Source organism: Miscanthus floridulus, chromosome 1 (assembly GCF_019320115.1).
Source record: "Miscanthus floridulus cultivar M001 chromosome 1, ASM1932011v1, whole genome shotgun sequence".
In the NCBI taxonomy this organism is placed as follows: Eukaryota; Viridiplantae; Streptophyta; class Magnoliopsida; order Poales; family Poaceae; genus Miscanthus; species Miscanthus floridulus.
Genome location: NC_089580.1, coordinates 17,661,289 through 17,687,996, shown reverse-complemented (window position 1 = coordinate 17,687,996; position 26,708 = coordinate 17,661,289). Strand labels below are relative to the sequence as shown.

General features: G+C 45.0%; 5 protein-coding genes across 5 annotated transcripts; 2 read left to right on the top strand and 3 right to left on the bottom strand.

Moving 5' to 3' along the window:
- The first annotated feature begins 6,128 nt into the window (after positions 1-6,128).
- Positions 6,129-10,843, top strand: LOC136474713 (threonine dehydratase 1 biosynthetic, chloroplastic-like). The gene is made up of 9 exons (XM_066472278.1): positions 6,129-6,652; positions 7,514-7,693; positions 7,787-8,056; positions 8,297-8,503; positions 8,983-9,231; positions 9,308-9,381; positions 9,560-9,677; positions 9,888-10,022; positions 10,323-10,843. Exons 1-9 carry the CDS (start codon positions 6,224-6,226, stop codon positions 10,473-10,475), a joined length of 1,815 nt encoding a protein of 604 aa, XP_066328375.1. The 5' UTR covers positions 6,129-6,223; the 3' UTR covers positions 10,476-10,843.
- A 1,601-nt stretch (positions 10,844-12,444) lies between these two features.
- Positions 12,445-19,236, top strand: LOC136553195 (phragmoplastin DRP1C-like). Its single transcript, XM_066544594.1, has 16 exons — positions 12,445-12,704; positions 12,818-12,881; positions 12,964-13,068; positions 13,804-13,905; positions 14,667-14,717; positions 14,797-14,858; positions 15,162-15,252; positions 15,403-15,467; positions 15,546-15,740; positions 15,833-15,952; positions 16,138-16,208; positions 16,376-16,601; positions 17,517-17,567; positions 17,636-17,864; positions 18,242-18,381; positions 18,855-19,236. The coding sequence occupies exons 1-16, from the start codon at positions 12,567-12,569 to the stop codon at positions 18,978-18,980; spliced, it is 1,836 nt and encodes a 611-aa protein (XP_066400691.1). The 5' UTR covers positions 12,445-12,566; the 3' UTR covers positions 18,981-19,236.
- A 277-nt stretch (positions 19,237-19,513) lies between these two features.
- On the bottom strand, positions 19,514-20,753 carry LOC136474691 (uncharacterized). The gene is made up of 2 exons (XM_066472260.1): positions 19,720-20,753; positions 19,514-19,623 (listed from the first exon to the last, which is right to left on the bottom strand). The coding sequence occupies exons 1-2, from the start codon at positions 20,320-20,322 to the stop codon at positions 19,573-19,575; spliced, it is 654 nt and encodes a 217-aa protein (XP_066328357.1). The 5' UTR covers positions 20,323-20,753; the 3' UTR covers positions 19,514-19,572.
- Positions 20,754-20,851: 98 nt separating this feature from the next.
- On the bottom strand, positions 20,852-21,867 carry LOC136474701 (uncharacterized). Its single transcript, XM_066472270.1, has 2 exons — positions 21,401-21,867; positions 20,852-21,159 (listed from the first exon to the last, which is right to left on the bottom strand). The coding sequence occupies exons 1-2, from the start codon at positions 21,749-21,751 to the stop codon at positions 20,989-20,991; spliced, it is 522 nt and encodes a 173-aa protein (XP_066328367.1). The 5' UTR covers positions 21,752-21,867; the 3' UTR covers positions 20,852-20,988.
- Positions 21,868-22,361: 494 nt separating this feature from the next.
- Positions 22,362-26,049, bottom strand: LOC136474683 (NADH dehydrogenase [ubiquinone] iron-sulfur protein 1, mitochondrial-like). Its single transcript, XM_066472249.1, has 5 exons — positions 25,520-26,049; positions 24,959-25,205; positions 24,413-24,707; positions 23,849-24,223; positions 22,362-23,468 (listed from the first exon to the last, which is right to left on the bottom strand). Exons 1-5 carry the CDS (start codon positions 25,935-25,937, stop codon positions 22,569-22,571), a joined length of 2,235 nt encoding a protein of 744 aa, XP_066328346.1. The 5' UTR covers positions 25,938-26,049; the 3' UTR covers positions 22,362-22,568.
- Between the last annotated feature and the right edge of the window lie 659 nt (positions 26,050-26,708).

The following is a 26,708-nucleotide window of genomic DNA, read 5'->3' as shown; positions in this document are numbered from 1 at the left end:
CGTGCTTTGAGCCGAGTTTGTTGCATCCAGATTGAATTATAAGACCTGGAGCCGCAATGTGGTCCTCCTCTGCTGTGCTGCGTGGGATGTGTGTCTTGTTTTCACGGGGACCCGTTTTCACGTGCACGCCTCGGGCGTTGGCCGTTGCACGGGGATCCGATTACGAAATCAGGAATCCGAAATTGGGTCAGAAAGGTTCTTGCTTTCTGCTCCTCCAACTCGGCGTGAACTGCACCAGAATCAGGAAGAGAGCTCATTTGAGGCCTAGTACTCGTCTCCTGGTTTGTCAGTTTTTTTTTTTTTTTTTTGAAAATTATGTTTGTCAGATTGGGTGTGCTCTTCAATCTTTTCGTGCAAAAATGAGGCTAACCTGTCTCCGTATCTCTCGCAACTTGCCTTACATTGTGTCGTGCAATTTGGATGCTTCGTTTAAACTTTAAAGAGGTCCGAGAAGGTCTATGGATGAGATGAGAAGCTCCAACAGGGTTTCTCATTAAGGCTCGTTCGTTTAGGCGTCAGGATTCATTCCGGGTAATGAAATCTTATATAAATAAACTAACCATTCGAGCCTGGAATTGTTCCGGAGGGTGATTCAGGGCTAAACGAATGGGGCCTAAACATGATACGAAGATTACATGAGTTCAAATCTGCACTTGCATCACAGTTAGTATCATACTCCCTTCGTTCCAAATTATAATTCGTTTGACTTTTTTTTACCCCAAGTTTGACCGCTTGTCTTATTCAAAAATTTATGCAAACATAGTCACATTTTAGTCATTCTTAAAGAACTTTTGTTAATAAAGCAAGCCACAACAAAAGAAGTGATATTTAGCTTAAATTTTTGAATAAGACAAGTGGTAAAACTTTGGATAAAAAGTCAAACAAACTATAATTTAGAACGGATTTAGTATATTCATATGCGATTTACATACTAGTACCTGCTTGCGACTCCGCATGGACAACAGGCAATATATTTTTCAGAAATTGGCACGGACGCTTGCCGTCCGCATTATACTGATTGCCTCATATTCACTCTTTTTTTTTGCGAAGTCATATTCACTCTGTTGTCTGTTCTTCGACTTGCAAATATCATTAGCAAGGGAATCCAAGCTTCTTCTTTTTTTGCATTGCAAGTATTGTGATTATTGATGCTGAATTTTGATTCTTCAGCGTACAGAACAGCATCACGCTATGGGTATGGACGAAATGCATCCCTCTTTGCCTTCCCTTTATTTATTACAAACCATTTAAAACGTGCCAAAGGGCTGATCACTGTTATACTTCTCTAAAAGCGGCTATCATTGTTTTTTTTTCACGTGTCTAGTGGAGTCCTGATTTCGTCAGTCTTATCATCTTGCATTCCATTTTTCTGTTGGTAGAGGCAACAGCCATCCGAATCTGAAATTAACAATATGCCATCCACCCAAATAGCCGGTATAATAGCCAAACGTGATGGTCACATGTAACATGGTTAGCTCCATCGAACTTCTGTTAGTTTAAAAGTAACTATTGTAATGGTAGGGAATAGGAGAATAAAAGCCGATTAGTTGGGTCGTAGACAGTTATATTTTGGTGAGTGAATTCACATGCTATGTATGCCTATGCCGCTATGCTTGAACTCGTGCCGCTGCTTAACCTACGCCACAGCCATAGCCACACCCAATCATCGTCGAAAGGTAAATCAAGATATATAATCCAATTATAAACCAAACTTTGTAATTCTGAAAGTACCGTGTAATGTCTACACATTATTATGATGTTACTCCTAGTAGTAAATAAATAAAACGCTCATAAGCCAGAAACTAAGCAATGTTTCCCTCTTTCTCGTAGAAGCCCTGGGCCGGGCAAGTAAAACAATGTAGTAAAATTCAATCGTGATTCAAGCCCTGCGTGGTCTCTGGTGAAAATGGCACAATGTTGAAACGGTGAAAATCCATCTAAAACATACCCTGATGTTTTAAAGCATTAAAACATGGCACATTCATAATACATGTTATGTATTTTATCTCTCTAGACTAATCCATGTTGTGTGTGTGTGGGGTGGGGGGGGGGGGGGGGGGGGGGGGGGCGGTGAAACTTCTGACTGCACAGATCTTGTAAGTCTTGGGATGAGTTTCAAGCTCGTTAAAATAACACATGGTAGCTGTGCAGCTTTGTGCTACCCGTTGCTAGCCCCAGCCGCAGCAGAGCTCTATTCACTTCAACTTATCAGTCGGCTTATCAACTAGAATCTATAGTATTTTTCTCTCATAATAAAACAGCTTTAACAAACTTATCAGTCGGCTTTAATACTAGCCGAATAGGCGCCTTCTAGAGTTCCGCGCGAGGGAGAGCACTGCACAACAAATTCTTTTCCTTTGATTTTTGTGGGCAATGCCTCTCTCCTTCGTCTGTTGTACTGTACGTGCAGTTGGTTCGTCTTCCTGGCATCCAGCGCAGCGTAGGTCCTCGAAAATTTGCACGGAGCAAGGGGGGCCACAGCCCAGCGCCCTGTTCGCTTGGTCGTAAACGATCGTAAATTTCCAGTCAGAATAGTATTTTTTTCTCACACCAAACCAGCCAACAGTAATAATCCACGATCGTATACGATCGTTTCAGCCCAGCCGAACAGGCTGCACGTACTGAGCTCCGCCAGTGATTGCTTGCACGTGGTTAGATGGTGTTGTAATGTTGTATAGATAAGGTATGTCAGGACACCAACCATTAGGGCATGGTTGTTTGCATTAGCAGCCTATATGTAGGGGGGATTTTCCTTGTGAGCTATTAAAAAAGATCGTAATTTTTTGTGAGCTACTGAAAAGGTTCAGCAGTCTTTAGTGTCATTGCTCTAACTTTTTTTTTGCCCTCCATGCCACTGCCGTCAGATTGGGCTCTAACGGTGTCAAACTGCAGGTGTGAAAAATCGAAACTACCCTTAAGTCTAAACATGTCATTAATTTTTTTGAGTATCTTAACGAATTTAAATGAAAAAACTCAAAACAAGAAAGTTGTAGATCTCGTCGAGATCTATAATTTTTATATAAAAATTATCTTCATTTAATTCCGCAAAAAAGATATGATTTGATATGATTAATATATCTTAGAAAAATCATATCTTTTTTACGGTATTAAAAGAAGATAATTTTTATATATAAATTATAGATCTCGACGAGATCTACAACTTTCTAGTTTTGAGTTTTTCCATTTAAAGTCGTTAAGATGCTCAAAAAAATTAATGGCATATTTAGACTTAAGGGTATTTTCGACTTTTCACATCTGCAGTTTGACACCGTTAGGGCCCAATCTGACGACAGTGTCATGGAGGACAAAAAAAAAAGTTGGAGTAGTGGCGCTGAAGACCGCTGAACTTTTCCAGCGACTCACATGGGATTGCGATCTTTTTTAACGACTCACGAAGAATTCTCTCATATTGGCCATGTTTGGCTTACCCTATATTCGGCTTGTTCGGTTTGTTTTTTTTTTCAGTCGGAACAGTGTTTTTCTCTCACAACAATTCAGCCAGAATAATATTTTTCAGCCAGTTTCAGCCAAGTTTAAATAGTTTAGTAGATTTGTACTGCAACATATAAGGACACGTACAATGCCTACACGCTTAATTAGATACTTAAGGAAAGAGAAGAGATGAAGCGTCTTTACAAGAGCTCTAACTCACAATGGAAGAAACAATTTAGCAGATTTTAGATAGTTTAAAGAAAAAAAATACCATTTAAGAGCCTGTGAACTCACAACGCACAAGCTTGTTCTCTAGTGTTTTTCTCTACTCGAGGCTAAGCGTCGGACTCCAAAACATGTGCGAAATTTGCGGGAGCATCGGCCGCCTGAGGAAGCGTCGCTTCCCTTCACAAGCGCCTGGTTTTGCATGCACTAAGCACCAGCGTGGCAAGCAAGGCGTTTAACTACCCATAAGACCGACTCCAACAGCGTGACCTAAATTTGAGACCCATTTTACAGTTTAGGTAAGGTACAATAAATGAGGTACGTACCCATAACTTTCACCTTTCCAACAAACCACCGCAAGCGCACATGGCACCTCCCGTATTCTCTCTCTCCTCTTCCAAACGCCATGGCCGTGCCCGTCTCAGCTCACCTGTGCGGCCTCCGTGCCATGGCCGTCCACACCGCCGCCACTGTGCACGCGCTCTCCCACCCCCACCCCCGTCACCCGCGCTCGAGCTCCGCGTAGAGGGCTGCCCTGGTAGATCCACTTCTGCGCCCCGGCGAGTCCGCCCCCCACTCGGCGAAGCTGCACTCCGGCGCTCCGCGCGAGTCCACCCCTGCCCGGCGAGGCTTCACCGCACGCGCGCCCATGGCGTCGTCTCCCCTACATGTGCCGGCATGGGGGCGAGCTCTTGACCCGCGGCCGGCGAGATCTAGGCGCGCGCGGCGGTGGCCCCCCGGATCCAAGCGACGACGGCTCCCCGAGCTCGCGCGTGGCGGCAGCTCCCCTGAGCTCGCGCTCTTCTCCACGGGCGGCGAGCGGCCCTTGCCGGCAGCGCTGCTCCACCGCAGACGGACCTCGCCGGCAGGATCCTCCCTCCCCTGCCCGATGTCGACTATCCCTGCTCCCACCGACCTCCATCGCCGACCGCAACCTCTCCCCTGCTCCCTCCGATGGCCGCCGCAGCCCCTCCCCTGCTCGATGCCGTCTACCCCTGCTCCCTCCTCCCTCTCTCTCTGCAGTGTTTTGCGTCGTCGAGAACGTCGACGCTTTTTTGCCATCCGAGTCGGTTGCTACGCAAAATAGCTGCCGTGTTTGCGTTCTCCGTTGGACCGTGATTTTGCGACCCAAAACACTGTGCACTAGACAATTTGTGTTTGGGTCGCCGTTTACCTACGTTGTTGGAGACAGTCTAAGCGCCTTGCCAACTAGGCCCGTTGTACGTGGCCTAAGTGACTACACGTAGCAAAATACAAATAACCAAACACAATTTTGCCTAATACGATTTGCCTATGTAGAACAACCAAAGATGAAACACCAAGATAATGCCTACGTTTATGCTAGCTTATATCTAACTAGCTTAAATTATACTGCATAAGTGATCTTCTTAAGAAAAATATACAATATAATGCCTAATACAATCAATCACGTACTAATCAAACATACGCATCGGCTGTGTAGTAAAAAATTGTTCGTCAAAGAGGCTCATATTGCACACCCCTAAAATTCGGTGTAGATGCACCCCACAAATATAAAGGTCTCGTTTGTTTCGCTGAAAAAACAAGTCAAAACACTGTTCCGACTGATTTGTTGTGGGAGAAAAATATTGTTCTGGTTGAAAAAACAAGCTGAAAAAGATGGATTATAAGAGAAACGAACAGAGCCAAAATTAGCGATAACTTCAAAATATTCCCATATACACGTCCTTCATGATCTAACTCTATGCAATTTTACTTTTCTTCTATTCGTTCTACTACCTTCATCATTGTACCGCGGTGTAGTTTTCTTAGCTTACCGTGCTTTAACTGTGCCAAGCACATGTAGTATTTCATTAAAAATACGAAACACGGAACGGTCACAGTAATACTCCATCCATTTCAAATTACAAGATGTTTTAATGTTTCTAGATGTATAAATTTTACTATGTACTCTAGATATATTTATGTCAAATACATATATTATAAAACTGATAGATCTAGGAAAAGCAAAACGTCTTATAATTTGAAATAGAAGGAGAAAAATGTAGACTTAAGCCAAACGTCTTATAATTTAGGCTTAAGCCAAATCTAGTACAGGACAGCGCCCCGCTGTGTAGTCAAAAGCTGTCGACGCTGAAACTGTCGAAGGCTCCGCCGTGTAGCCGCCGGCGGGCGGCACGGCCTCTGACTTCCGGCGGAGCCCGTACAGGCAGTACTCGCGAGCCGCCAACGGCCGGTCTCGTCGAGCTCGTGTTAAGCATGCCCCCGGCCCAGGCGCGGAAAACGACCGTAGAAAAGCCAAGGGACAGGGGTGCGCGCGCGGTCGCGGACGGATACGGGGATCCAGGATCCTGACGTCCTGATCCCACGCGGGCCCCGGCCTCCACTGCACCCCTCCCTCACGCGGTCACGCCCCCACAGGCAGGAGGCCGCGACACAGGTCCTCCTCTGCCCCGCCCCCCGCCACATCACATAGCATCCGGCGCCTGTGACTTTTGTGACGACGCATTCCGCTTTACCCGACGCATAACGAGAGGAAAACAAATCAGAGGGAATTCGACGACGGCACCAACCCAACAGCACCACCATGGCGGCCGCCGCCACCGCCACCTCGGCCTCGGCCTCCTTCCCCGCGGCCTCCCTCCGCCGCGACACGCGCAGGCCCTCCTGCGTAGCCGCCGCCGCCGCCGCGGCGACGACGGCCGCTGAGGCGGGGCTCGCAGCCGTCCCGGCGTCGCCGCCGACGCCCCTGGTGCGGGTGGTGCCGGAGTCGCTGCAGCGGGAGAGCGGGTGCCTCGTGGCGGGATTCCGGGAGCGCGGCGCGGGCGCGGCGGATGGCGAGGGGTTCGGGGACGCCGCGGCGGAAGGAGGAGGCCCCGGCGCGATGGAGTACCTCACCAGCGTGCTGTCGTCCAAGGTGTACGACGTCGCAATCGAGTCGCCGCTGCAGCTCGCCACCAAGCTCTCCGACCGCCTCGGGGTCAACCTCTGGATCAAGCGCGAGGACCTGCAGCCGGTAATCGATGACGATGCGCACCCTTCGTTTGCTTACCCCGCCACCTTTTTTTGGTTGGCTTGCGTTCGTGGACGTGGATATTTGCGTACTTTTATTCCAAAAAACAGCACCATTTCTTGGAGATGCTGGGGTTTAGATGTTTTCAGCTGCTACTTGTGTTTGTGGGATAGATTTGCACTCGCCTGTGACCTTGTTCAGTGTCATCTGTTGGGTATTTGGGGGTTTACCTTGGTACTGTCGTGTTATGCTGTTAACCGGGTTCCAACGGGATGCTTGGATTCGCAGAATCACGGGGATAGGTACTCGGACATTCCCTTTATTTCTCCACTTTGGCTTTGATACGTTCTTGTCACGCTTTCTCCAAGGAGAATAGACGTTGCAGGACATTTTGCACTTTTGACTTGTTATTTATTATCGCTGATACTGGGAGTGCTGAAACCTTGAGGTGGCTGTTTTTTGGGTAGCTAGAGTCTGTGAAACTTGATTCCACAAGTCTATAGGAGCTTTAGTTTCTTTAGAATCTCAAAGCTCAACAGACTAGGGCTAGACTTGTGAACTGCAGCATGATTCAGGGTCTTGAGAATTTGTATATATTGTGTTATTAGCAACAGCAAAAACCATAATGAAAGGACGTTATTTGCATATTCTTTCAAGAAGAGGGAACCCTTATATGCATATTCAAAGATAGTTTCCCTATCTAGTATTTTGCCATACACACGCTTTATACATGATATGGTTCCTAATTTAATTTTGTTTGACTGTATTTAGCGTTTATATGTGCTATTCCAAATTCATTGAAAACTGCTATTCTACTTTTATGTTTTCTTTACTTTCCTCATATTTTGTTTGCTTGCTGTACAGGTGTTCTCATTCAAATTGCGGGGAGCATACAACATGATGGCAAAGCTCCCCCGTGAGCAGTTAGAGAGCGGCGTCATATGCTCCTCTGCTGGAAACCATGCCCAGGGTGTTGCTCTTTCCGCTCAGAGACTGGGATGCGATGCTGTCATCGTCATGCCCGTGACAACACCAGAAATCAAGGTTTCTGATCTTTAGATGCTGAACTTAAGACACCCCTTTACATGATTCAGTTTACTTTAGTGCTCACTGAATAATGCAACACCTTAATTCCAGTGGAAATCAGTGGAGAGGTTGGGTGCAACGGTGGTCCTTGAGGGGGACTCTTATGATGAAGCTCAGTCATACGCAAAATTACGATGTCAGCAGGAAGGCCGCACATTCATACCTCCCTTTGATCATCCTGATGTCATCACTGGACAAGGAACTGTCGGCATGGAAATTGTTCGGCAGCTGCAAGGTCCACTGCATGCAATATTTGTACCTGTTGGAGGTGGTGGATTAATTGGTGGAATTGCTGCCTATGTAAAACGGGTTCGCCCAGAGGTCTGCTTTCCATCTTACCATTTCTTTTTTCTTTTAAAAATCCTATGCTGAAGACAACAAAGTTTCTTTACACGCCTTCATGGAGACTGGCGTGTCCCTGATATATTAAGTTCATTTTTAAGTTGAATCGTTTCATATTGGATCAATCTTGTTAATGTAATTTCTTTCTGGATCTTACATTGGTTTCTAGTCAGGCTGATATTTTTTTGGAATGTTTTTGAAACATTTTTCTTTGTACAGGTGAAAATAATTGGGGTGGAACCCTCAGATGCAAATGCAATGGCATTATCCTTGTGTCATGGTAAGAGGGTCATGTTGGAGCATGTTGGTGGGTTTGCTGATGGTGTAGCTGTCAAAACTGTTGGGGAGGAAACATTTCGCCTGTGCAGAGAGCTAGTAGATGGCATTGTTATGGTCAGTCGAGATGCTATTTGTGCTTCGATAAAGGTGAGAACTATACATATGGGTGTTTTACTGAACACTGTTAAAAATTTTATAGTCTGAACTCACTTCGAGCTCAGTATACAATGTTCAAGAAAAGGAAGATAGTAATTTTGTTGCACCAGTATTCTCTGCTGCAGTGGTCTGTCAATATAAACCACCCAGTCATGAGTTTTTTTTTTTAAAGTTACATGTTCAAAACACTATCTAGGGGGAATGTTGTATAATGTTATATTGTTATGTCATTAACTCTGTAATCTAGCGTCAATTCCTGTGATGTGTAGAGTGTTGTCTAATTTAGTGAGGTGTTTGGGGTTTTATGGATACACATATAGGATGCATAAATATTATGCAATGTCTATTGCATTCCAATCTTACATTCATATTCCTATCATCCTTCTTCACCAATGCTGCATCTGCATTGTACATGGCATTTTGATCCTTCTATATTCTTGGTGCTAAAATATGTCTTTTCATGTGTGCAGGATATGTTTGAGGAGAAAAGAAGTATCCTTGAACCTGCTGGTGCCCTTGCATTGGCTGGGGCTGAAGCCTACTGCAAATACTATAACTTGAAAGGAGAAAATGTGGTTGCAATAACTAGTGGGGCAAATATGAACTTTGATCGACTTAGACTAGTAACTGAGCTAGCTGATGTTGGCCGAAAACGGGAAGCTGTGTTAGCTACATTTCTGCCAGAGGAGCAGGGAAGCTTCAAAAAATTCACCGAATTGGTATGCCTTATGAGGTAGTTCTGCCAACACATAAGTTTAAGATCCATTTCCTGTCTTATGATTTCTCATTCTGCAGGTTGGCAGGATGAATATTACTGAATTCAAATACAGATATGATTCTAATGCAAAAGATGCCCTTGTTCTTTACAGGTACATATCAAAGTTTGTCGTTTTTCTTTTTAATTATGTATCCATATCAAACTACCAAAATTCTTTACCTTGACTAAGATATATATTTTATTATTTTTAGTTTATTTATCTGAGATTTTTATTTATTAGTATGTACAGCAACGGTTAGCTTAGATGCTTACGTTATTATCTGTAACAGTGTTGGCATCTACACTGACGACGAGCTTGGAGCAATGGTGGATCGCATGGAATCTGCAAAACTGAGGACTGTTAACCTTACTGACAATGATTTGGCAAAGGACCACCTTAGATACTTTGTAAGTTGCATCTTTCACACTCTGTTGGCAAATTATTTTGTCAAAGAGATCAATTGTAATTTTAGTTCATTTCAGTGTTAATATGACAATAGTTAACTGGATTTGCATTGTGTGACATAGGACCTATCAAAATTGTTTTACTTACCTCGCGTCCATTTTTGTGCAAATTTCTGCTATCTTGTTCGTGATTTCACATTATCAATTTTTCAGATTGGAGGCAGATCAGAAATAAAAGATGAACTGGTTTACAGGTTCATTTTCCCGGAAAGGCCTGGGGCCCTTATGAAATTTTTGGACGCGTTCAGCCCTCGTTGGAACATCAGCCTTTTCCATTACCGTGCACAGGTACATGATGAGTTTTGTCTGTAGCCTTCTTACAATAGTGTCTATTATGCAATCTCATAATTTGAAACGATGATCGTTTTTCACTTCTTTGAAAGCCGGAACCTAAACAGAAAAAACATCTCTGCTCTTCAAATGATCATATGCCCCTTTCCATTTCAAACATGAGAAAAAAAACATATGCCTTGCTGAAGTTGTTCTGGGACGTGTATATTGCTTGTATTGATGATACTAAACAATGGAGAGAACCAACAAGGGTTGCAATTATATAATTTCATCATCTGATCTAATTCTCTTGTGCAGGGTGAAACTGGAGCAAATGTATTAGTTGGTATACAAGTGCCGCCAGCAGAGTTCAATGAATTCAAGAGTCATGCTGAGAATCTCGGGTACGAGTACATGTCAGAGCACAACAATGAGATATACCGGTTGCTGTTGCGTGACCCAAAGGTCTAATGTCATATGGCTTTGCTCCCATAAGTTGGTGACACTTTTCAAGGAAGATTCTGCTGCAAGGTAGAAGTGCAAGTTTCTTCTAAAGTTGAAATGAAGCCGTCACCAAATGTAGCTTCAGTGTGCCATCTGTTTATCCAGATCATGTAGTGTATCAGTTGTGTATCTTTGTTGTTGTGCTTCGTGATCTCAATTTATCGGTTTGCAGCACCTAGAGTTTGTCAAATAATGATAACCAATATGTTATCTAAATATCTGATAATAATTATGTAATTGTGATTTGGGCTGCATTACTGCTGTAAAGTGTAAACCCTTGTCTCTCTGCAATATTGAGTTATCAACAAATTTGAGTAAGATCTGAATGTTCTTTCTTTTTTGTGTATGACAAGAATTGTAACTGAAGCATAGATGAAGGCATATTAAACCTCCTTTGTGCCATTTGCTGTCGTCTAAAGTTCAAACTACGAGAAAATCTTTTATTTTATTAGCATAAGTAAACCGTGTCTGTGAAAGTGCCAAGCTTTATTTTACAGAATGCGTATCATGTGATAAGAAATTGAGAATTTGTGTGGTGTAATGTTCTGTTACATTGTTTCGATTGGATGGATGGTCTCAATGTCATGGTGAGAGCGCGATACCGTGTCAGTCGTATGGTCGATTTGATGCTGTGTACTTGTGTTGCCATTACTCAGAGTTGCAGCGAGGAAACGGTGGGGCGACTGTTGTAACGTCGATTGGTGGTCACGGCTATCCACACTTCCATCTCTATTTTCATCTTTTAAAAGAAATATTATATCCTAGTCATTGAGATTCTCTACTCTATACGTATTTTTTCCGCACCCGTGTTATCTCTATCATATATTCTATACCAACTACTCCATATTTTATTCTCCTTTCTCCCCCTTTCTCTCTCTCCCCAACTTTCAAACTCTCTGCTACAGTGTTGCTACGGTGTTTATCGTGGCGCTCTCGCGTGCTCGGTCTGTGGCGGTTTCCTGTGCAGCCGGTACGCTCCCGGGGCGTTTGCAGGCGCACGGTACGCTACCGCTGGCGTATCGGCCGCTTTAGCGCTGCGCGGTGCGGACAGCCTAAGCTCGACTACTGGAGTCACTTGTCACGGACAGTAACATTTCTTGAAATGTATCAATAACCTAGACCTGTAGGACTTATTTTCCTTTATCTTGCATATTGGCATGCTGTCCCTGCTAAGGTCTTGTTTGGATGCGTGCGTATCCACTTTAATCCACATGTGCTAGAGTGAAAATGGAATAGAATTTAGTTTAATTCAACTTCAATACATGTGGATTGAGATGAATGCATGCGCATCAAAACAAAGGACTAAGACAATCGTCCTGTTCGTTTAGGCTTGTTTGACTAATAAGCCAAAAGTACTGTTGGCTGATTTGATATGTAAGAAAAATATTATTTGTTGGCTAAAAATGTATGGCTTATAAGCCAAACAAGCCCAAACAAACATGGCTTATATCAGCATTGCCACCGTGGAGTTCTAAATTAGAATAAATCACGAAATAAAATTACAATTTCACTGCAAATCAAGTTTTGTCACCACCGCATCACCAGCCTAGCTGTTGCTGAAGCGTCAGTTTCAGCCTTTCAGGCTCACGCACGACGGCACCACTGCACCAGCCACCACGAGGGTACAGGCCAAGGCTGCTGATATCCAACGGTTCCCGATCCATAGCCCCGGTCCATTCGAGCCCATCCCCCGCACGTCCTCTACGCGTTCAAATGTCCATACGATCCATACCAACTGGACGGCCGGCCCCACCTTGGAGTCTTTCAAACAAATTCTCTCACTGCTGTCATGGCCCACAGTTTTATTGTCCCCATCTGCAGAGACTCAGCTTACCAGCACCGGCGCTCGAACGCCGCGTCCAGGCAACCCATCCTTCCGACCCCGACCGTCGGCACCTCGCAAGCAAAACTAAAAGCTCGCTTTTAAAATCTGTCGCTGCAATTCTCTCCTCTGTTTCCCACTCGTTAGATCCCACCGCCACCCGCCGCTCGCCGCTGACGAGCACCGCAGCCTGACACAGAGCCGCGGGCGAACCTTCGCGTGCGGCCTCGCTCGGGATGGCGACTATGGGGAGCCTGATCGGGCTGGTGAACCGGATCCAGCGCGCGTGCACCGTCCTCGGCGACCACGGCGGCGGCGGCGGCGAGGGCTCCCTCTGGGAGGCGCTCCCCTCCGTCGCTGTCGTTGGCGGGCAGGTACGCTCCGCCCACCACCTCCAGATCCGCCGTGCTCAGGAGCCAGGTCCTAGATCTGGCCAGCGCGCTAACCGCTAACTTTTGGTTGCGTTTTTCTCTTCTGATGCCTCCAGAGTTCCGGGAAGTCGTCGGTGCTCGAGAGCATAGTGGGGAGGGACTTCCTGCCCCGTGGATCTGGTAATGCTGCCGCTAGATCACGCGCGTGCTGTTCGATTTGGGTCCGCTCGGGTGCTTACGGATTCACTTTGCGTTTGATTAGGTATTGTCACGAGGCGGCCTCTAGTGCTGCAGCTCCACAAGACAGATGGTGGGCACGAGTATGCTGAGTTCCTCCACGCCCCGCGGAAGCGGTTCACCGACTTTGGTAAGACGAACGTTTTGCATTATTCATCTCAGCAATTTACTTGTTGTCTTCAATTCTGTTAGGGTAGTGTACTAAGATTACTGTCTGCTTGTTGGGAAGCTTATGGTTGGACTTAAATAAAACAGATACACATGGAACATTGTGCATCATCCGTCTTCCCAAAGATCAGATGAAATCTATGTACTTAAATGACTTCGTGCTCTATGAGTTATGATATTAATGTATGGTGCTATTACTATTACATGCTTCCAGTAATAGCTAGCATGGCATAATATTTAAGAGCAACAGGGCATATTAGGAGTTGCCCTTCGAATTGCACTTACAACCAGTGAGATGTAAAAACTATCGCACAACACATTCAAGAAATATTTGCACTGCATATAGCCTTACTCTACCTTAGTTGCTTTGTTTTTTCATAAATGGACGAAATGCAGTGGTTTTATCTTATTATTGTGCGCTGTAGATCAGATGCCACAAAAAAACTATTCACTGTATTTAAAAAAGAATGAGAAATGTCATGTGAGATAGCCGGTAGGAACTAATTGTGACTAGTTCATGAAAGAAATATCTGTTTACTAGTTCATTGATGGAGCTTTGATAGTTATTTACGTTTCCATCTATCTCTATGTTTTATTAATGAGATGCCAGAGTATTTGTTATTGAATTCCTCTTTCCATTTTTGTATATTTGCTGGATATGTTTGGTTACACTATTGTTATATCCATATAATTGCAGCTGCTGTGAGGAAAGAGATTGCCGATGAAACAGACCGCATAACTGGGAAAACTAAAGCTATTTCAAATGTTCCCATCCATTTGAGTATATATTCGCCACATGGTAAGTGTTGATTCTTGTTCTGAATTTCTGATTTCTGAAGTGTGCTTGGTTGATTTATTCCAAGCTTCAACGAATATGAGATTAGGCATTAGGATTTAGGACACCTTATTTAATGTGACCAAAGATAATACAAGTAATGCATGAAGTGATCAAAGATAATATCAACTAATGTATGGTAGGTGTGGTGGACCTAGAGTTTCCAACATTGGTTTTAGAATCAGCGGATTTCTTATTTGAAGATTTCATTGATTTTGCTCCTCCAGTAAAACCTATAGATATTGTAGGTGTTCATGGAATTGGCATAGGCAATGCTCTGAAATAGTTTAGTTTGTGTTTTGTTGATTTTCTGGGTACACAGAGGTCAGGTCAGAATAATGGTGTGAGATAGTACGAGTCATCTGTGCACTAAAACTTTTAAGATTAACTTTACTCAGGATTGAGTGATGGCAAAACCTCTTAAATCTTCTATGCATTATGATATTGAATTGAGCGATTCTGGTTTGGTGGGTCTAGATTGTCCAAAAATATTGTGTCCTGTTTTCTATTCAAGGTGTACATATGCCTCAAAGTAGTAGCCACATATGTAGACTCATGATTCTTTCTCGTTCCTGTTCCTGAAGTACAATTACCAAAAAGGGAAAATAACTATAGCTTGTTATGTTAGCTTTATTATGTCACTTGAAGTTTTATATGCAGTGAGTACATTTATGTTCCGTATCCCGTGAACTGTCTGTAGATTAATGTCACATTTCTGTTTGCAGTTGTTAACTTGACACTTATTGACCTTCCTGGACTGACAAAGGTCGCTGTAGGTAATGACTTAGTTGCTTTGGTTTTGGTAACCATACCTTCTATTATTTAACTTTTGGTACCTGCACCATTTTACTACAGAGGGGCAACCAGAATCTATTGTTCAAGATATTGAAAACATGGTTCGATCTTACATTGACAAGGTAAAGAAAATCATCTCTGTTGGTTGCTATTAGTTATAGTGTGATGCTTACTTGAGTTACTTGTACTTCTTGAATTTTCTGTGGCATATGTAGCCCATTTCCAGTATTATCCTTTGTTTAGCTTACATTGACTTGTGAGCACTATTTTCCCTGATCTGGGCACTATGAATTTACAGATAGACTTGTGTAACTCTAGTCACATAACTAGATCAAAAAATCATGAGCTGTATATTATGTTTCGCCACATATTTTTAAAACCTAATATTTTCTTTTACTTCTGTTCTTTTTTTCTGGAATCTTCAGCCAAATTGCATCATTTTGGCTATCTCCCCAGCTAACCAAGATATAGCAACGTCAGACGCTATCAAGCTTGGTAGGGATGTTGATCCTTCAGGTGCAGTTTTGATTTTTTTTCCCTCCCTACAGCATTTGAAATCACACTTTCCATTAGACAGGATTACCGATAAACCATTTTGTTGGCGTACCTAATAGTCAGTGCAGTCCCAATCTTATATATTAACAATTTTTCTCTTAACATCTTAAGGTGACAGGACTTTTGGAGTCTTAACAAAGCTTGATTTGATGGACAAGGGTACCAATGCCGTTGATGTATGGCACTTTTCAATTCTTGTTTCCTCATCCTCCATGTATGTAGTACTAAAAGTTCCTCTCTCCATGGAATCCTAGGTACTTGAAGGGAGGCAATATCGCTTACAACACCCCTGGGTTGGAATTGTCAATCGCTCACAAGCTGATATCAACAAGAATGTTGATATGCTCTCAGCAAGACGCAAAGAAAAAGAGTACTTTGAGAGTAGTCCTGAATATGGTCACTTGGCACATAAAATGGGTGCAGAGTATCTTGCCAAGCTTCTGTCACAGGTGAGGGCATTTTGCTGCTGTGGCATGCTTCTAACCATAAACTTTTGAATTTCTTATACTGACTGCTGATGTGTTTCCATTTATTTATCCAGCATTTAGAGGCTGTTATCAGAGCCAAAATTCCAAGTATTATAGCCATGATTAACAAAACAATTGATGAAATAGAAGCCGAGTTGGATCGACTTGGTAGGCCAATCGGAGGTGATGCTGGGGTAAGAATTACTGTATTTTTTAATGATCTCTGTTACGTTGTGGCGAGAATTATTCATATGCATTGTCGGTGGTTTGTGCCACAAGCTGCATTATTTATTTGCAGGGATGATGCCACTGTGCATTATACATTTCTATAAATCTTGTTTATGGTGTATGTCTCTCATATTGTTCCCATAATCTGCAGGCTCAGTTGTACACAATCTTGGATATGTGTCGTGCATTTGACCGTGTCTTTAAAGAGCACTTAGATGGCGGGTAAGATATTCAATTGGCCTTTTCCATAATGTTCTTGTGCCTTCCATGATTATTGCCGATGTATGTTGACAAATTATCATACTTATATGTATTGTTAAGATAGAGCATTTTTAAGGAATGATGTTGATAATTAACTTACACTTAACCATTACTACCTTATTTCTCAGGCGGCCAGGTGGAGATCGGATATATGGCGTCTTTGACAACCAGTTACCTGCAGCACTGAAAAAGCTTCCATTTGACCGACATCTTTCAATGCAAAATGTTCGTAAAGTTATTTCGGAGGCTGATGGTTACCAGCCCCACTTGATTGCCCCTGAGCAAGGATACAGAAGGCTTATAGATAGTTCTCTAAGCTACTTTAAGGGTCCAGCTGAAGCGTCTGTTGATGCGGTATGACTTCTATGTTGATGCATATCTCCTTGTAGTATTCTAGTTCATGTTTGAATAGTTGATGCATAAGTGTGTGTATACATTTAGTAATTTCATATCCTAATATCTGATATTATATATTCTTGTATTATCCACCCATTACATTCATAACTGTTGGTGTACATGTACTCCTGTCTGCTGGTAAAAACTTTGGCAATGTTAGATAGGCACATGAGAAAAAAATAGGGAATTGCTTGGGGTCTTGGAATCATCAAAAAAGAGCTGAAATTAAAGGCTCATTGGCCTTGCTGCCAAAATCATATGATGTGCACACTATTACCATGACGGCATGACCCTAGTCTAGGGATGTCCCAATGACTGAATGAAGTCACGTTCAAGTGATGCAGTGTGACAGTGATGTTCTGAAATGCGATGGAAGCGAAGTACAAGCTGTTGGTTTGATGCTAAATTGAAATTTTTACGTTGTTGCTTGATGAAGAAAAATGTCAATATCCATATTTTCTTGGTCATTTGAATTTTATTTAAAGCTATATTTCACAGGATCTTGGTCACTATATGCAGTTAAGGGCATCAGTGGTGGTTGCATCGGTTCATTGCCACCATGTGTACTGCCCTGGTATAAAAAAAATTGCTCGTGAACAATCACTCCGCAAGTAGACCCCCACAATAAGATTACGGGAAGAAAACAGTGCTACGATGTCTTGGAAGTAGTCCCGTGGTCAAAACTTTGGCAGCCAAAATAATTTTTAATGCACTTACATTACATCGACTCATAAATAAGTGTTGATTCTGCTCTCACCTGCTCATGCATTGAATATTCCAGTAGTTTGATTTGATATGGTTTGCTCCCACGCCAGCTCAGGGTTTGCTTTTCTTTGCCACTGGAGAAGCCCTAATGATGTTCTCATATTGCAGGTCCATTTGGTCTTAAAGGAGCTTGTTCGGAGATCGATTGCAGCAACAGAGGTTGCCTTCTTTGTACCTTCCTTTGTTTTGTCTTACTGGTTAATCTCAAATTGTCTTTGGTATCATAGGAATTGAAGCGATTCCCAACACTTCAATCGGATATAGCTGCTGCTGCAAACGATAGCCTGGAAAGATTCCGTGAGGATGGACGAAAGACTATTCTTCGTCTAGTAGAGATGGAAGCCAGCTACCTAACAGTAGAGTTTTTCCGTAAACTTCCTACTGAACCAGAGAAAGCAGCTGATAAGAACACTCCAGTGAGTGATAGATATCAGGACAATCATCTCAGAAGAATTGGTAAATTCACCTTCCTTTCTCTCTTTGTAGATTTGTAGAAAAAGGACATCTGGTTAGCAGAGATGTGCAACCACTTCTTAATTTCTTATCCATCAGTAGAAACGCAAGATTAAAAAATAGGAAGTACTTTATCAGCCCAGTTGGTTTCCCAACAGTTGGTTGTAACTACGCTTCTATATCTCAAGTGCATTGTGGAATATGATATTGACATTAACCTAGGGAGCAATCAGGGTAGCGTTTTGCTTTTTTTCTCTACGTAAACACATGATTGTAGTACCATGGTCCTTTGTATTAGCTCATCCTGGAGTTTGGTTTCTGCATTATGATGTACCACTAGTTATGGCTCGATTGTTGTTTTATTTTCTTTTCCTTGTCAGGATCGAATGTGTCATCTTATATTAATATGGTCTGTGAGACTCTGAGGAACACAATTCCAAAAGCCATCGTACATTGTCAAGTGAAAGAGGCAAAAAGAAATTTGCTTAACCGTTTCTATGCTCATGTGGGAAGCAAGGAGGTATGTTTACCTTGATTCCTTGACTAATTACATTGTTTTGTACACAATTTGAAGACAGGTGTTTGCATTTGTAGTTAAATCTTGGTTTACTAACTACTGTTTTTTCACATCATTTAATTGTTTTGTAAGGCTGCACTGGTTGGGCATGCACAACAAATTTTATTAAACATCAGTTTTGTTGAATTTGATATGTAGACAGCCCTGGTTTCTTGTAGTTTGTGTACTTGTTCTCTGATGCTTTTTCTTGATACCAGCTGATCACAGGGTTCAGAGAACCTGGGTGTAGTGTTCAGTTTCCCCTTATTTTAATTAATCCGGTCTAGATCGTTTCATTTTAGCAAATGGTTCTTGAAAGATTTTTACATATTCCTGATTACTCCAATTTATGCAATACAACTTGGAAACAGCTGAGCGCGATATTGGACATTGAATGAAGTTATCTTTCCCTCATTTGCTTTGCTTTCATAATCCAGAAGAAACAGCTGAGCGCGATGTTGGATGAGGACCCTGCTTTGATGGAGAAGAGGGATGCCTTGGTCAAGAGGCTAGAGCTGTACAAATCTGCAAGGAATGAGATCGACTCGGTCGCATGGAAATGATTGGCTTGTGAATTGTGACAGCTACAGCTGGAATGTAGAATGTACAACCGCAGCAGCACACGTGTGATTGCAGTAGAATGTTCAATTCTTTTTTACATTTGAATTTAACCTGGAGGCCTTGTACGCAGTTTTCACTCGAGTATTTTTTTTTTCCAAACATGCTTATTTGGCCGCCTTGGTCTTAAACACGATTGTGTTGTGCGTGGACGATCTGGTCTCCGGTTGATAAAAGAGTATAGATGTATTCTTTTGTTGATTTTACTGCCTTGATGATCTCAATAGTTTTGCCCCAGTGAGAATAATGTTTTTTTTTGGTACTTTGGGTGGGATGAGGGAGTGTTGTTAGGTGCTTGCTTGATTGTACTGAAAGTTGCAACAAATGAAATTGTGCAACAAGGATGACCAACTGACCATGGTATGGATAAATACTGCTGCGTCAGTACGTGAATCTCCGTGTTTTCGATGGTTAACGGTGTTTTCGATGGTTAACGGTCTACATGAGAAATACTAGTGCACTAATTTACTGGAAGCACTTGCAAAGGTGCAACTTAGCTACCAGTAATGAGCAAATAATAACATGTGAGGTAACTGACTACAGGAGGTCCCTGAGAGTTGTAGTTGTCCTGGCAGTCTTCTTTTTGCCCTGGAAACAAAACAAGTTTGATTTTTGAGACGTCTGAAAATGCATGTTTTATTCAACACCGAGTTTTCAAAGTAATATCTGCCATGCATTCATCACCTTGGACTCGTATTTGCTTGCTCTGCTCATGAGTTGGTCTGTCCTGTTCTGGGAGCTGCTCTGCAGCTGCAGGGGCCGGCCGTGCTCGTCATACAGTATGACCCCGCTGAACCGCGGAAGCTCGCAGCGCGTCCCCATCAGTATCCTCCGTTGCCACACCGGCGTCCTCCGTGGCGTCATCGGCGTCCTGCAGCCCTCTGCTGCCGCTGCCTTCTTCCCGTCCGCCGTGGCGCCCCTGGACACCGTCGACCTCATCCCGGCCGTTACCACCGGCTCCACCGCGACGCTTCTGGTGCTCCCGCACGGGAGCCTGGGGGGCGGCGGCGCGCGGAGCCTCCTGCCCAGCACGTCCATGCAGTCGTAGTACTCGAACCCGCGCTTCTCGGGCTTCCTGCTGCCCGCCTTGCCGTTGCCAGCCTTCTGTAACTGTAAACCCGAACGGCCAGAGCCGTGCGGTGGGTGGAAGACGACCTCCTCTGGCTTGGACGGCCGGCCGTCGTCGTTCCTGACGACGAAGAGCGCCTTCGGTGTGCCGCGCCTTGGCTCAGGCTGCTGCCGCCGCCGGTTGGCCTTGCATCGCAACATGGACGCGCAGAGCCCCATGGGACAGTCGCTGGAGATAGCAGGAGGCGAGCTTTGGAGCCCTGGACTTGGTTGGAATGAGGGTTCAGAAGGAAACTGTGCTCGTTGGCCGGTGGTTTTGCGTTGTTTTTTTGTTTTGTTTTTGTTTTATGGAGCAAGCAACCAACCAACCAAAGCAAGATGATGACGACTAATGGGAGTGATGTAAAGGAAAGGTAGATTCAGCTGCTTTGGCTTCTTTTCCTTCCGTGCTTAGGAGTATGTATCCCAAGCCTTGCTAAAGAATATGTAAATTTGGGTGTAGATCGGAGGAAAACCTTGCTAAAAAAGAATGTGTAAAATTGGGGGTGGACCGGAGCGAATTGCTTCGCTGGAATCGCTGCCATTTCTTCGAATTGCGGCGCAGGTTGCCGCTTCTGCGAGGGCTCCACTGCCGCCGCCTTGTTCGATCAAAGTGCTTTACTTGCGTGGGACGTTTGTATTCCCAAAAATCCTGGTAGGCTTTGCACTGCACGGTGTTCAGATGGATATTTCTTTCCTTAAAATGTCGTCTTAAGTGGGCTCAAGACATTTGGGTTTGGACGACCATTGCGTGCCCTGATCAGTCGGAAGCGGATGAAATGGTCTTAAAGAACAACAGAATAATGCTTGCAGTGCATTTCTTTCCTGCTATGGTAGCTAGTGCTATCACAGGCGGCTCTTGAAGTCGTCCCATTGCACTCCCTTCTCCAGGTACTCGATGTTGTTGGGGTCAAACGGCCCCCTCACCACGTCGATCGACTGTATGATCGCCCTCTCCGGCAGGACACTCCTCGACGGATCCGCGGCGGTTCCCCCGCTCAAGTTCGACGAGAAGCCCTGCGACAGAGCGAGATCACGCGTCAGCGACAGAATCGATGGGTCAGCCTGCGCAGCTACGCCGACCCACTACTAGCAGCCTCTTCGTTTAACGATCGTAAATTTCCAGCCGCAACGGTATTTTTTTCTGTAGACCCGGCAGCCGCATTGCGTCCACCATCGTGGCAGTTCAGGAAAAAACTGCACTGCACCAGTGCGACACAACGCTGTAGTAATAAATAAGGCCAGTGTCGTCGGGTACCCTGAAGACGAGCACGACTTCGACCTCGTCGTCCACCCGGGCCTTCACCAGGAGCGCCTGGTCGCGGGCGTCCTCGGTGTACCGCTCCATCCTCGCGACGTCCTCGTTGTGGCCCCACTCCTCCTCGTCCTCCTCCTCCTCATCCTCGTCGTACCGCACCTGCCGCCTCACGTGGCAGACCGCTCCGTCCGCGCGCGCGTCCTTGACGCTGACGAGGAGGAGGCGGGGAAGGTGCCCGAGGCCGCGCGCTGGGTGCGGGAGCGCTCCGCTGGCGCCGTGGAGGTGGAGGTGGCAGGGGCGGGCGGCAGGCGGAGAGATGGTCGGTGTGGCGCAGTGGAGCTGGAGCACCATGCTGGGTGAGGGTGAGGGCTCAGCGAGCGAGGCGTCAGGTGGATAAGGCGCGGTCTGTGCGCTGTCACTAAATCGTCGTTTCTGCAGCCTGGCACTGTCAGTGTGGAGACGAGGAGGCGAGTGGCGCCTGAATACAGTGGCCATACGCACATATATGACCTGATGGTGCCTCTCAAATTTCTAGCAAGTTCAAGACACAGCGTGCCGTTCTAGTACACTGGTAAGTTCTGGACGAAGAAATTAGCTGTAATTTGTGAGTGGTCTCGGTCTCGGCTGGCAAACATGCAGTTTGCGAGTGGTCTCGCTCCCGGCTGGCAAACTCTCGTTAAGAAAATTTAAGGTAATAGTAAGAAACTAAGAAATGTGATTTTTTTTGTTATAAAATACAACTCCTTTCAGTTATCTTTAATGGCTGTTCTGAAGAAAATCTTTCAGCACACCAGTAAAATCCGGAACGAAGCAACAGTTCACCTAAATCCTTTAAAAAACTTAAGCAAGTAATGATTTACTTTGCTAGCTGTCGCAAGTTGCATATTACAACCAAGCAGAAGGGGCAAACATTTAAAAAGGCAAAATCATTTGCTTGTGTCACTTGTATGATGATTCAATGGAGGCAACAAGCTTATTGAGTATGCTCTGCTTCCCATACACAACACGGAAATGTACTGTTCAGGTTTTGCTGCTCTGAAAATCTAGAGGCAGTCCAAATTATACACCAACCTCCCAAGAAAACAAGCAAGCAACGGTGGTGAAACTCGTAGCATGGAAAAAAGGGACTAAGAAGTTCTCTGAAGATTAGCTTGAAGGTGTGCAATTCTCACTTCTTCAGCAAAGTCGCACTGCATTGGGCCATAATCTTTGAAGCTCGAGTGATTGCATCAGTCATGTAGAAGTTCTCCACAACAGTTTTGAATGGTGTTGAGCTGACTTGTTGCTTTACAGGGGGCTTAACCTCAGCAGACATTGTGGATGGCTCCCTCTCGTCTACATGTACCAGATTGGGTGCAACCGTACTAATCCGGTCCCTCACAGCTGAGAGACTGTCATAAGGCAGTTGGGCCCCAGCAACCTCAGAAAGAGCGCGGATGATCTTCCAGTCATCCCTAGCATCACCAACCGTAGGAACAGCTGGGATGGTCCACTGGGTGCATCCTTCGGTATTCTCGTAGGTGCCTTCCTTCTCACTGAATGCTGAAGATGGCAGAATAACATTGGCCCTATAGACAGCCTTGTCACCATGGTGTCCCTGATAAACAACGATTGCATCGTCTGGAAGCTTGTCCAGGCTTATATCATCAGCTCCCATCAGATACAAGAACTTTGCGGACTTGATGCTCTCGGCAGGATTAGCAATAAGCCCAAGATCAAGAGCTGCAGCCTGTGCAGCATGGAGCAACAGGACATTAAGGCCATTCCAGTCTGGTCTCGTCACATTGAACTTCTTGGCTACAGTCTCAATTGTGGAGAACAGGGCATCTTGATCTTCCCGTTCAAATAATCCAGCTCCAGCAATGATAACAGGGTTCTTGGCGGATTGCAGTACTGAGCAGAAAGGATGACAACCCTCAGCAATCTCAACAAGGGTCTGTGGTCCTGTGCCAAGATGATCATGGTTATAGTTAAAGTCAGCTGGAGGACCAATGTAGCCCACCTTTGCTTGTGTTGCTTTAACAGTCTTCCGAATCCTAGCATTAACCATTGCAGCTTCCACCCTTGGCTGTTCCATGGCACAAAACGAATGTGTCATCATAACATTATATTCACAATAAAACTTCATAACAGCATGACGTGACTAAAAGGCAGCATATGGAGACAAAAAGCTCAATAGTAGAACTTATAAACATGATACGCCAAACTAACCAGTTCAATTTATAACTTTTCCTGATAAATTTGGTGTCTCCATATGCTAGAAAATTGAAGTCAACAATAACTTTTGTTTCAAGAACATCAGCCCCATTTTAATTCCTAAGCACCACATAGCTATTGCAAAAGCATGCCAACAGCACAAGATCCAATGATTATACAATATAATGGTATATTTCAGAGAATGCAATTAGCAATCAAGAAAATGGCACTAAGCACTGATGAGAATTTTACCTGAGTGCCAACCAAAAGGAAGACATCAGCCTTTTCAAGCCCAGCAATGCTCGTATTCATTAGGTAGTTAGATCGCATATCTGCTGGAGGATTGGGACCATTTCCCTCACATAGCACTTTATCTGAACCCATTCTGTTAACAAAATCTTTCAGTGCCATCATGGATTCTGCATCAGAAAGTTTTCCAGCAACTCCAGTTATTTCTTCTGGCTTAACTTGATGCAAAACCTCAGCAACAACTGCAAGAGCATCACGCCACGTCACGGCCTTAAACCTGCCATCAGGACCACGGATCATAGGGTCATTTAGTCTTTGCCTCTTCAGACCGTCATAACAAAACCGTGTTTTGTCCGATATCCATTCCTCATTAATGTCCTGCAAGGAACAGGAAAAGTGATGTTCACAAAACATATTAACATAATAACCTTCGTTTTCTCAAAGATATAGAATAGTAGAGTAAATGGAATCAACGATACACCACGAAGCATTAGGTCACATGAATACTCACCAACAAAACAAACACAAAAGAGTCAAAATTTTAAGAGAAATGGAGAATAAACAAACCTCATTGAGACGTGGAACAATGCGCATAACTTCAGGTCCTCTGCTGTCGACTCTTATGTTGGATCCCACTGCATCAGTAACATCAATAGTCTCGGTGCCCTTCAGTTCCCAGTTCCGAGCTTTAAATGCAAATGGCTTGGATGTAAGAGCCCCAACAGGGCAGATATCAATAACATTTCCAGATAGTTCACTTGTCATAAGTTTCTCAACATATGTTCCAATTTCTTCACCACTGCCACGACCTAACATACCAAGGTCTTGAACTCCAGCAACCTCAGTAGCAAACCTGACACACCTGCAATTTGAAAAGAAAATAGCATCACATATCAGCCAAGGTACAGAGCCTGCACAAGTAGCGAAACAATTTTTTCTACAGCACACAATGACAATGCAAAATAAGAAACCAGTATAATGAAGCATGAATAGATCAGATAGAATGCTTGAAGAATGAAAACCTTACAGAATACACATAGAAACAGGATAGGCCTGAAAAAAACACCTGAAACGATAACAAATAGATATTTATGAGCAAGCAAAAAGCATCACCTTGTACATTGGATGCAACGAGTCATCACTGTCTTAACCAAGGGACCCAAATTCTTGTCCACAACTGATCGCTTCATCTCAGTGAACCGACCGCGGTCAGCACCAAATGCCATAGACTGATCCTGGAGGTCGCACTCCCCACCCTGATCACAGATTGGGCAATCCAGTGGATGGTTCATCAGCAAGAACTCCATGACACCCTCCCTCGCCTTCTTCGCCACTGGGGTGTTTGTCTTAATCTTCATCCCTAACCCAGCAAGGGTGATCATTCAATACTCCAAACTTTCACTAATCCAAGGTACAGCGATTTGAGGTATCTAATTTCTCCAACCATATCGAATGCTGTAGGAATCAAACGAGTAAATCTACGCAGAACCCTAAGTAGCTGAGGCAGTGAGGTACCAAGGAAATTAATGGATCTGAGCATTTGAGGCACACAACAATAGCTAATAAACAAGCGCAGCAGATCAACGTTGCCTAGTTTTCAATATCAGAACAGCACGAAAGAACATGAAAACCGCCGACGAAATGGAAGGGGGCGCATGAGTGGCCGCGGCTGACCTGGGAGCGCGGGCATGGCACAGGAAGCGACGGGCTTGGGCGACTTCTCGACCTCGACGAGGCACATGCGGCAGTTCCCAGCGATGGAGAGTCGGCTATGGTAGCAGAAGCGCGGGATGTCGACGCCGGCGACCTCGCAGGCCTGGAGCACGGTGAACCCCTTGGGGATCCGCACCGCGTGGCCGTCCACGAACACCTCCAGCGCGTCCTCCGGGTTGGGCGGAAGCTCCACGCGGGCGCCGCCAACGGGCTTCCGCGGAGGAGGCAGCTCCGGGTCGGCCGGCGCCACCGCCGCGCCGGCCTCCGGCGATCCCGCGGCGGCGGTCGGGGAGATCCAGCGGCAGGAGGCGGCCACGGAGGGGCAGCGCGACGACAGGCGCGAGTTGGACTGGCGGAGAGCCCGCGCGAGGAACGCCATGGCGGCGGCGGCGGCGAGGCGATGGGATCGAGCGGGGATGGTAGAGAGAGAGGAGCCCTCGACCTTGGGAGAGGGGAAAATTAGCTACGTACCATTAAGGGCCTGTTCGGTTCCTGGCGAACAGTGACCAGGATGTAAGGTCAGGATTGGATGTTTAATTTGTGTAAGCTTTGTCCAGTCGGACCGCTTCCGGACTCTTTTCTTGGCCTAACGAACGGGCTCTAAAAGATTATAACTTTAGAAAAGTACCATTAAAAGATCACTTGTTTGCTATATAGCACCGAAAGATCATAATGTTATTGGTTTCTACCACTTCCGTTAACTTTGCTAACGTTCCATGTACCTCCATTCTTCAAGTCGTCTTCTTCCGAGGTGCACGAGATCAGACGTAGGGCTGTCATGCCACGTGGTGGACGTCGATGGCCGCGCCTTCGCGCACCAGCCCGGCCACGTGCGACACGAGCGCTGCACCTTGTCACGACGGAGGGCCTGCTGCTGCGCGGCGAGGCGTTGCGGCGCGAAGAGCTCCGTGGAGCACACCTTGAGCAGGGCGCGCTACAAGGGGCTTCTCGTCGGGATCGGGAACCAGCCCATGGAGCGTTCTTGCACGGCCGTGATTCCGTTACTACTCCATCTGCGGCTACGCTGACGATTCACGAGCAGGGAGCGAGCGACACCGAGAGGATTGCCATGGACCATGGTCGTGTAGCTTTCAGAACGGCGGTGGTCATAAGGCACGAGTGAGAACAGCAGTCCACCGTTCACCACCAT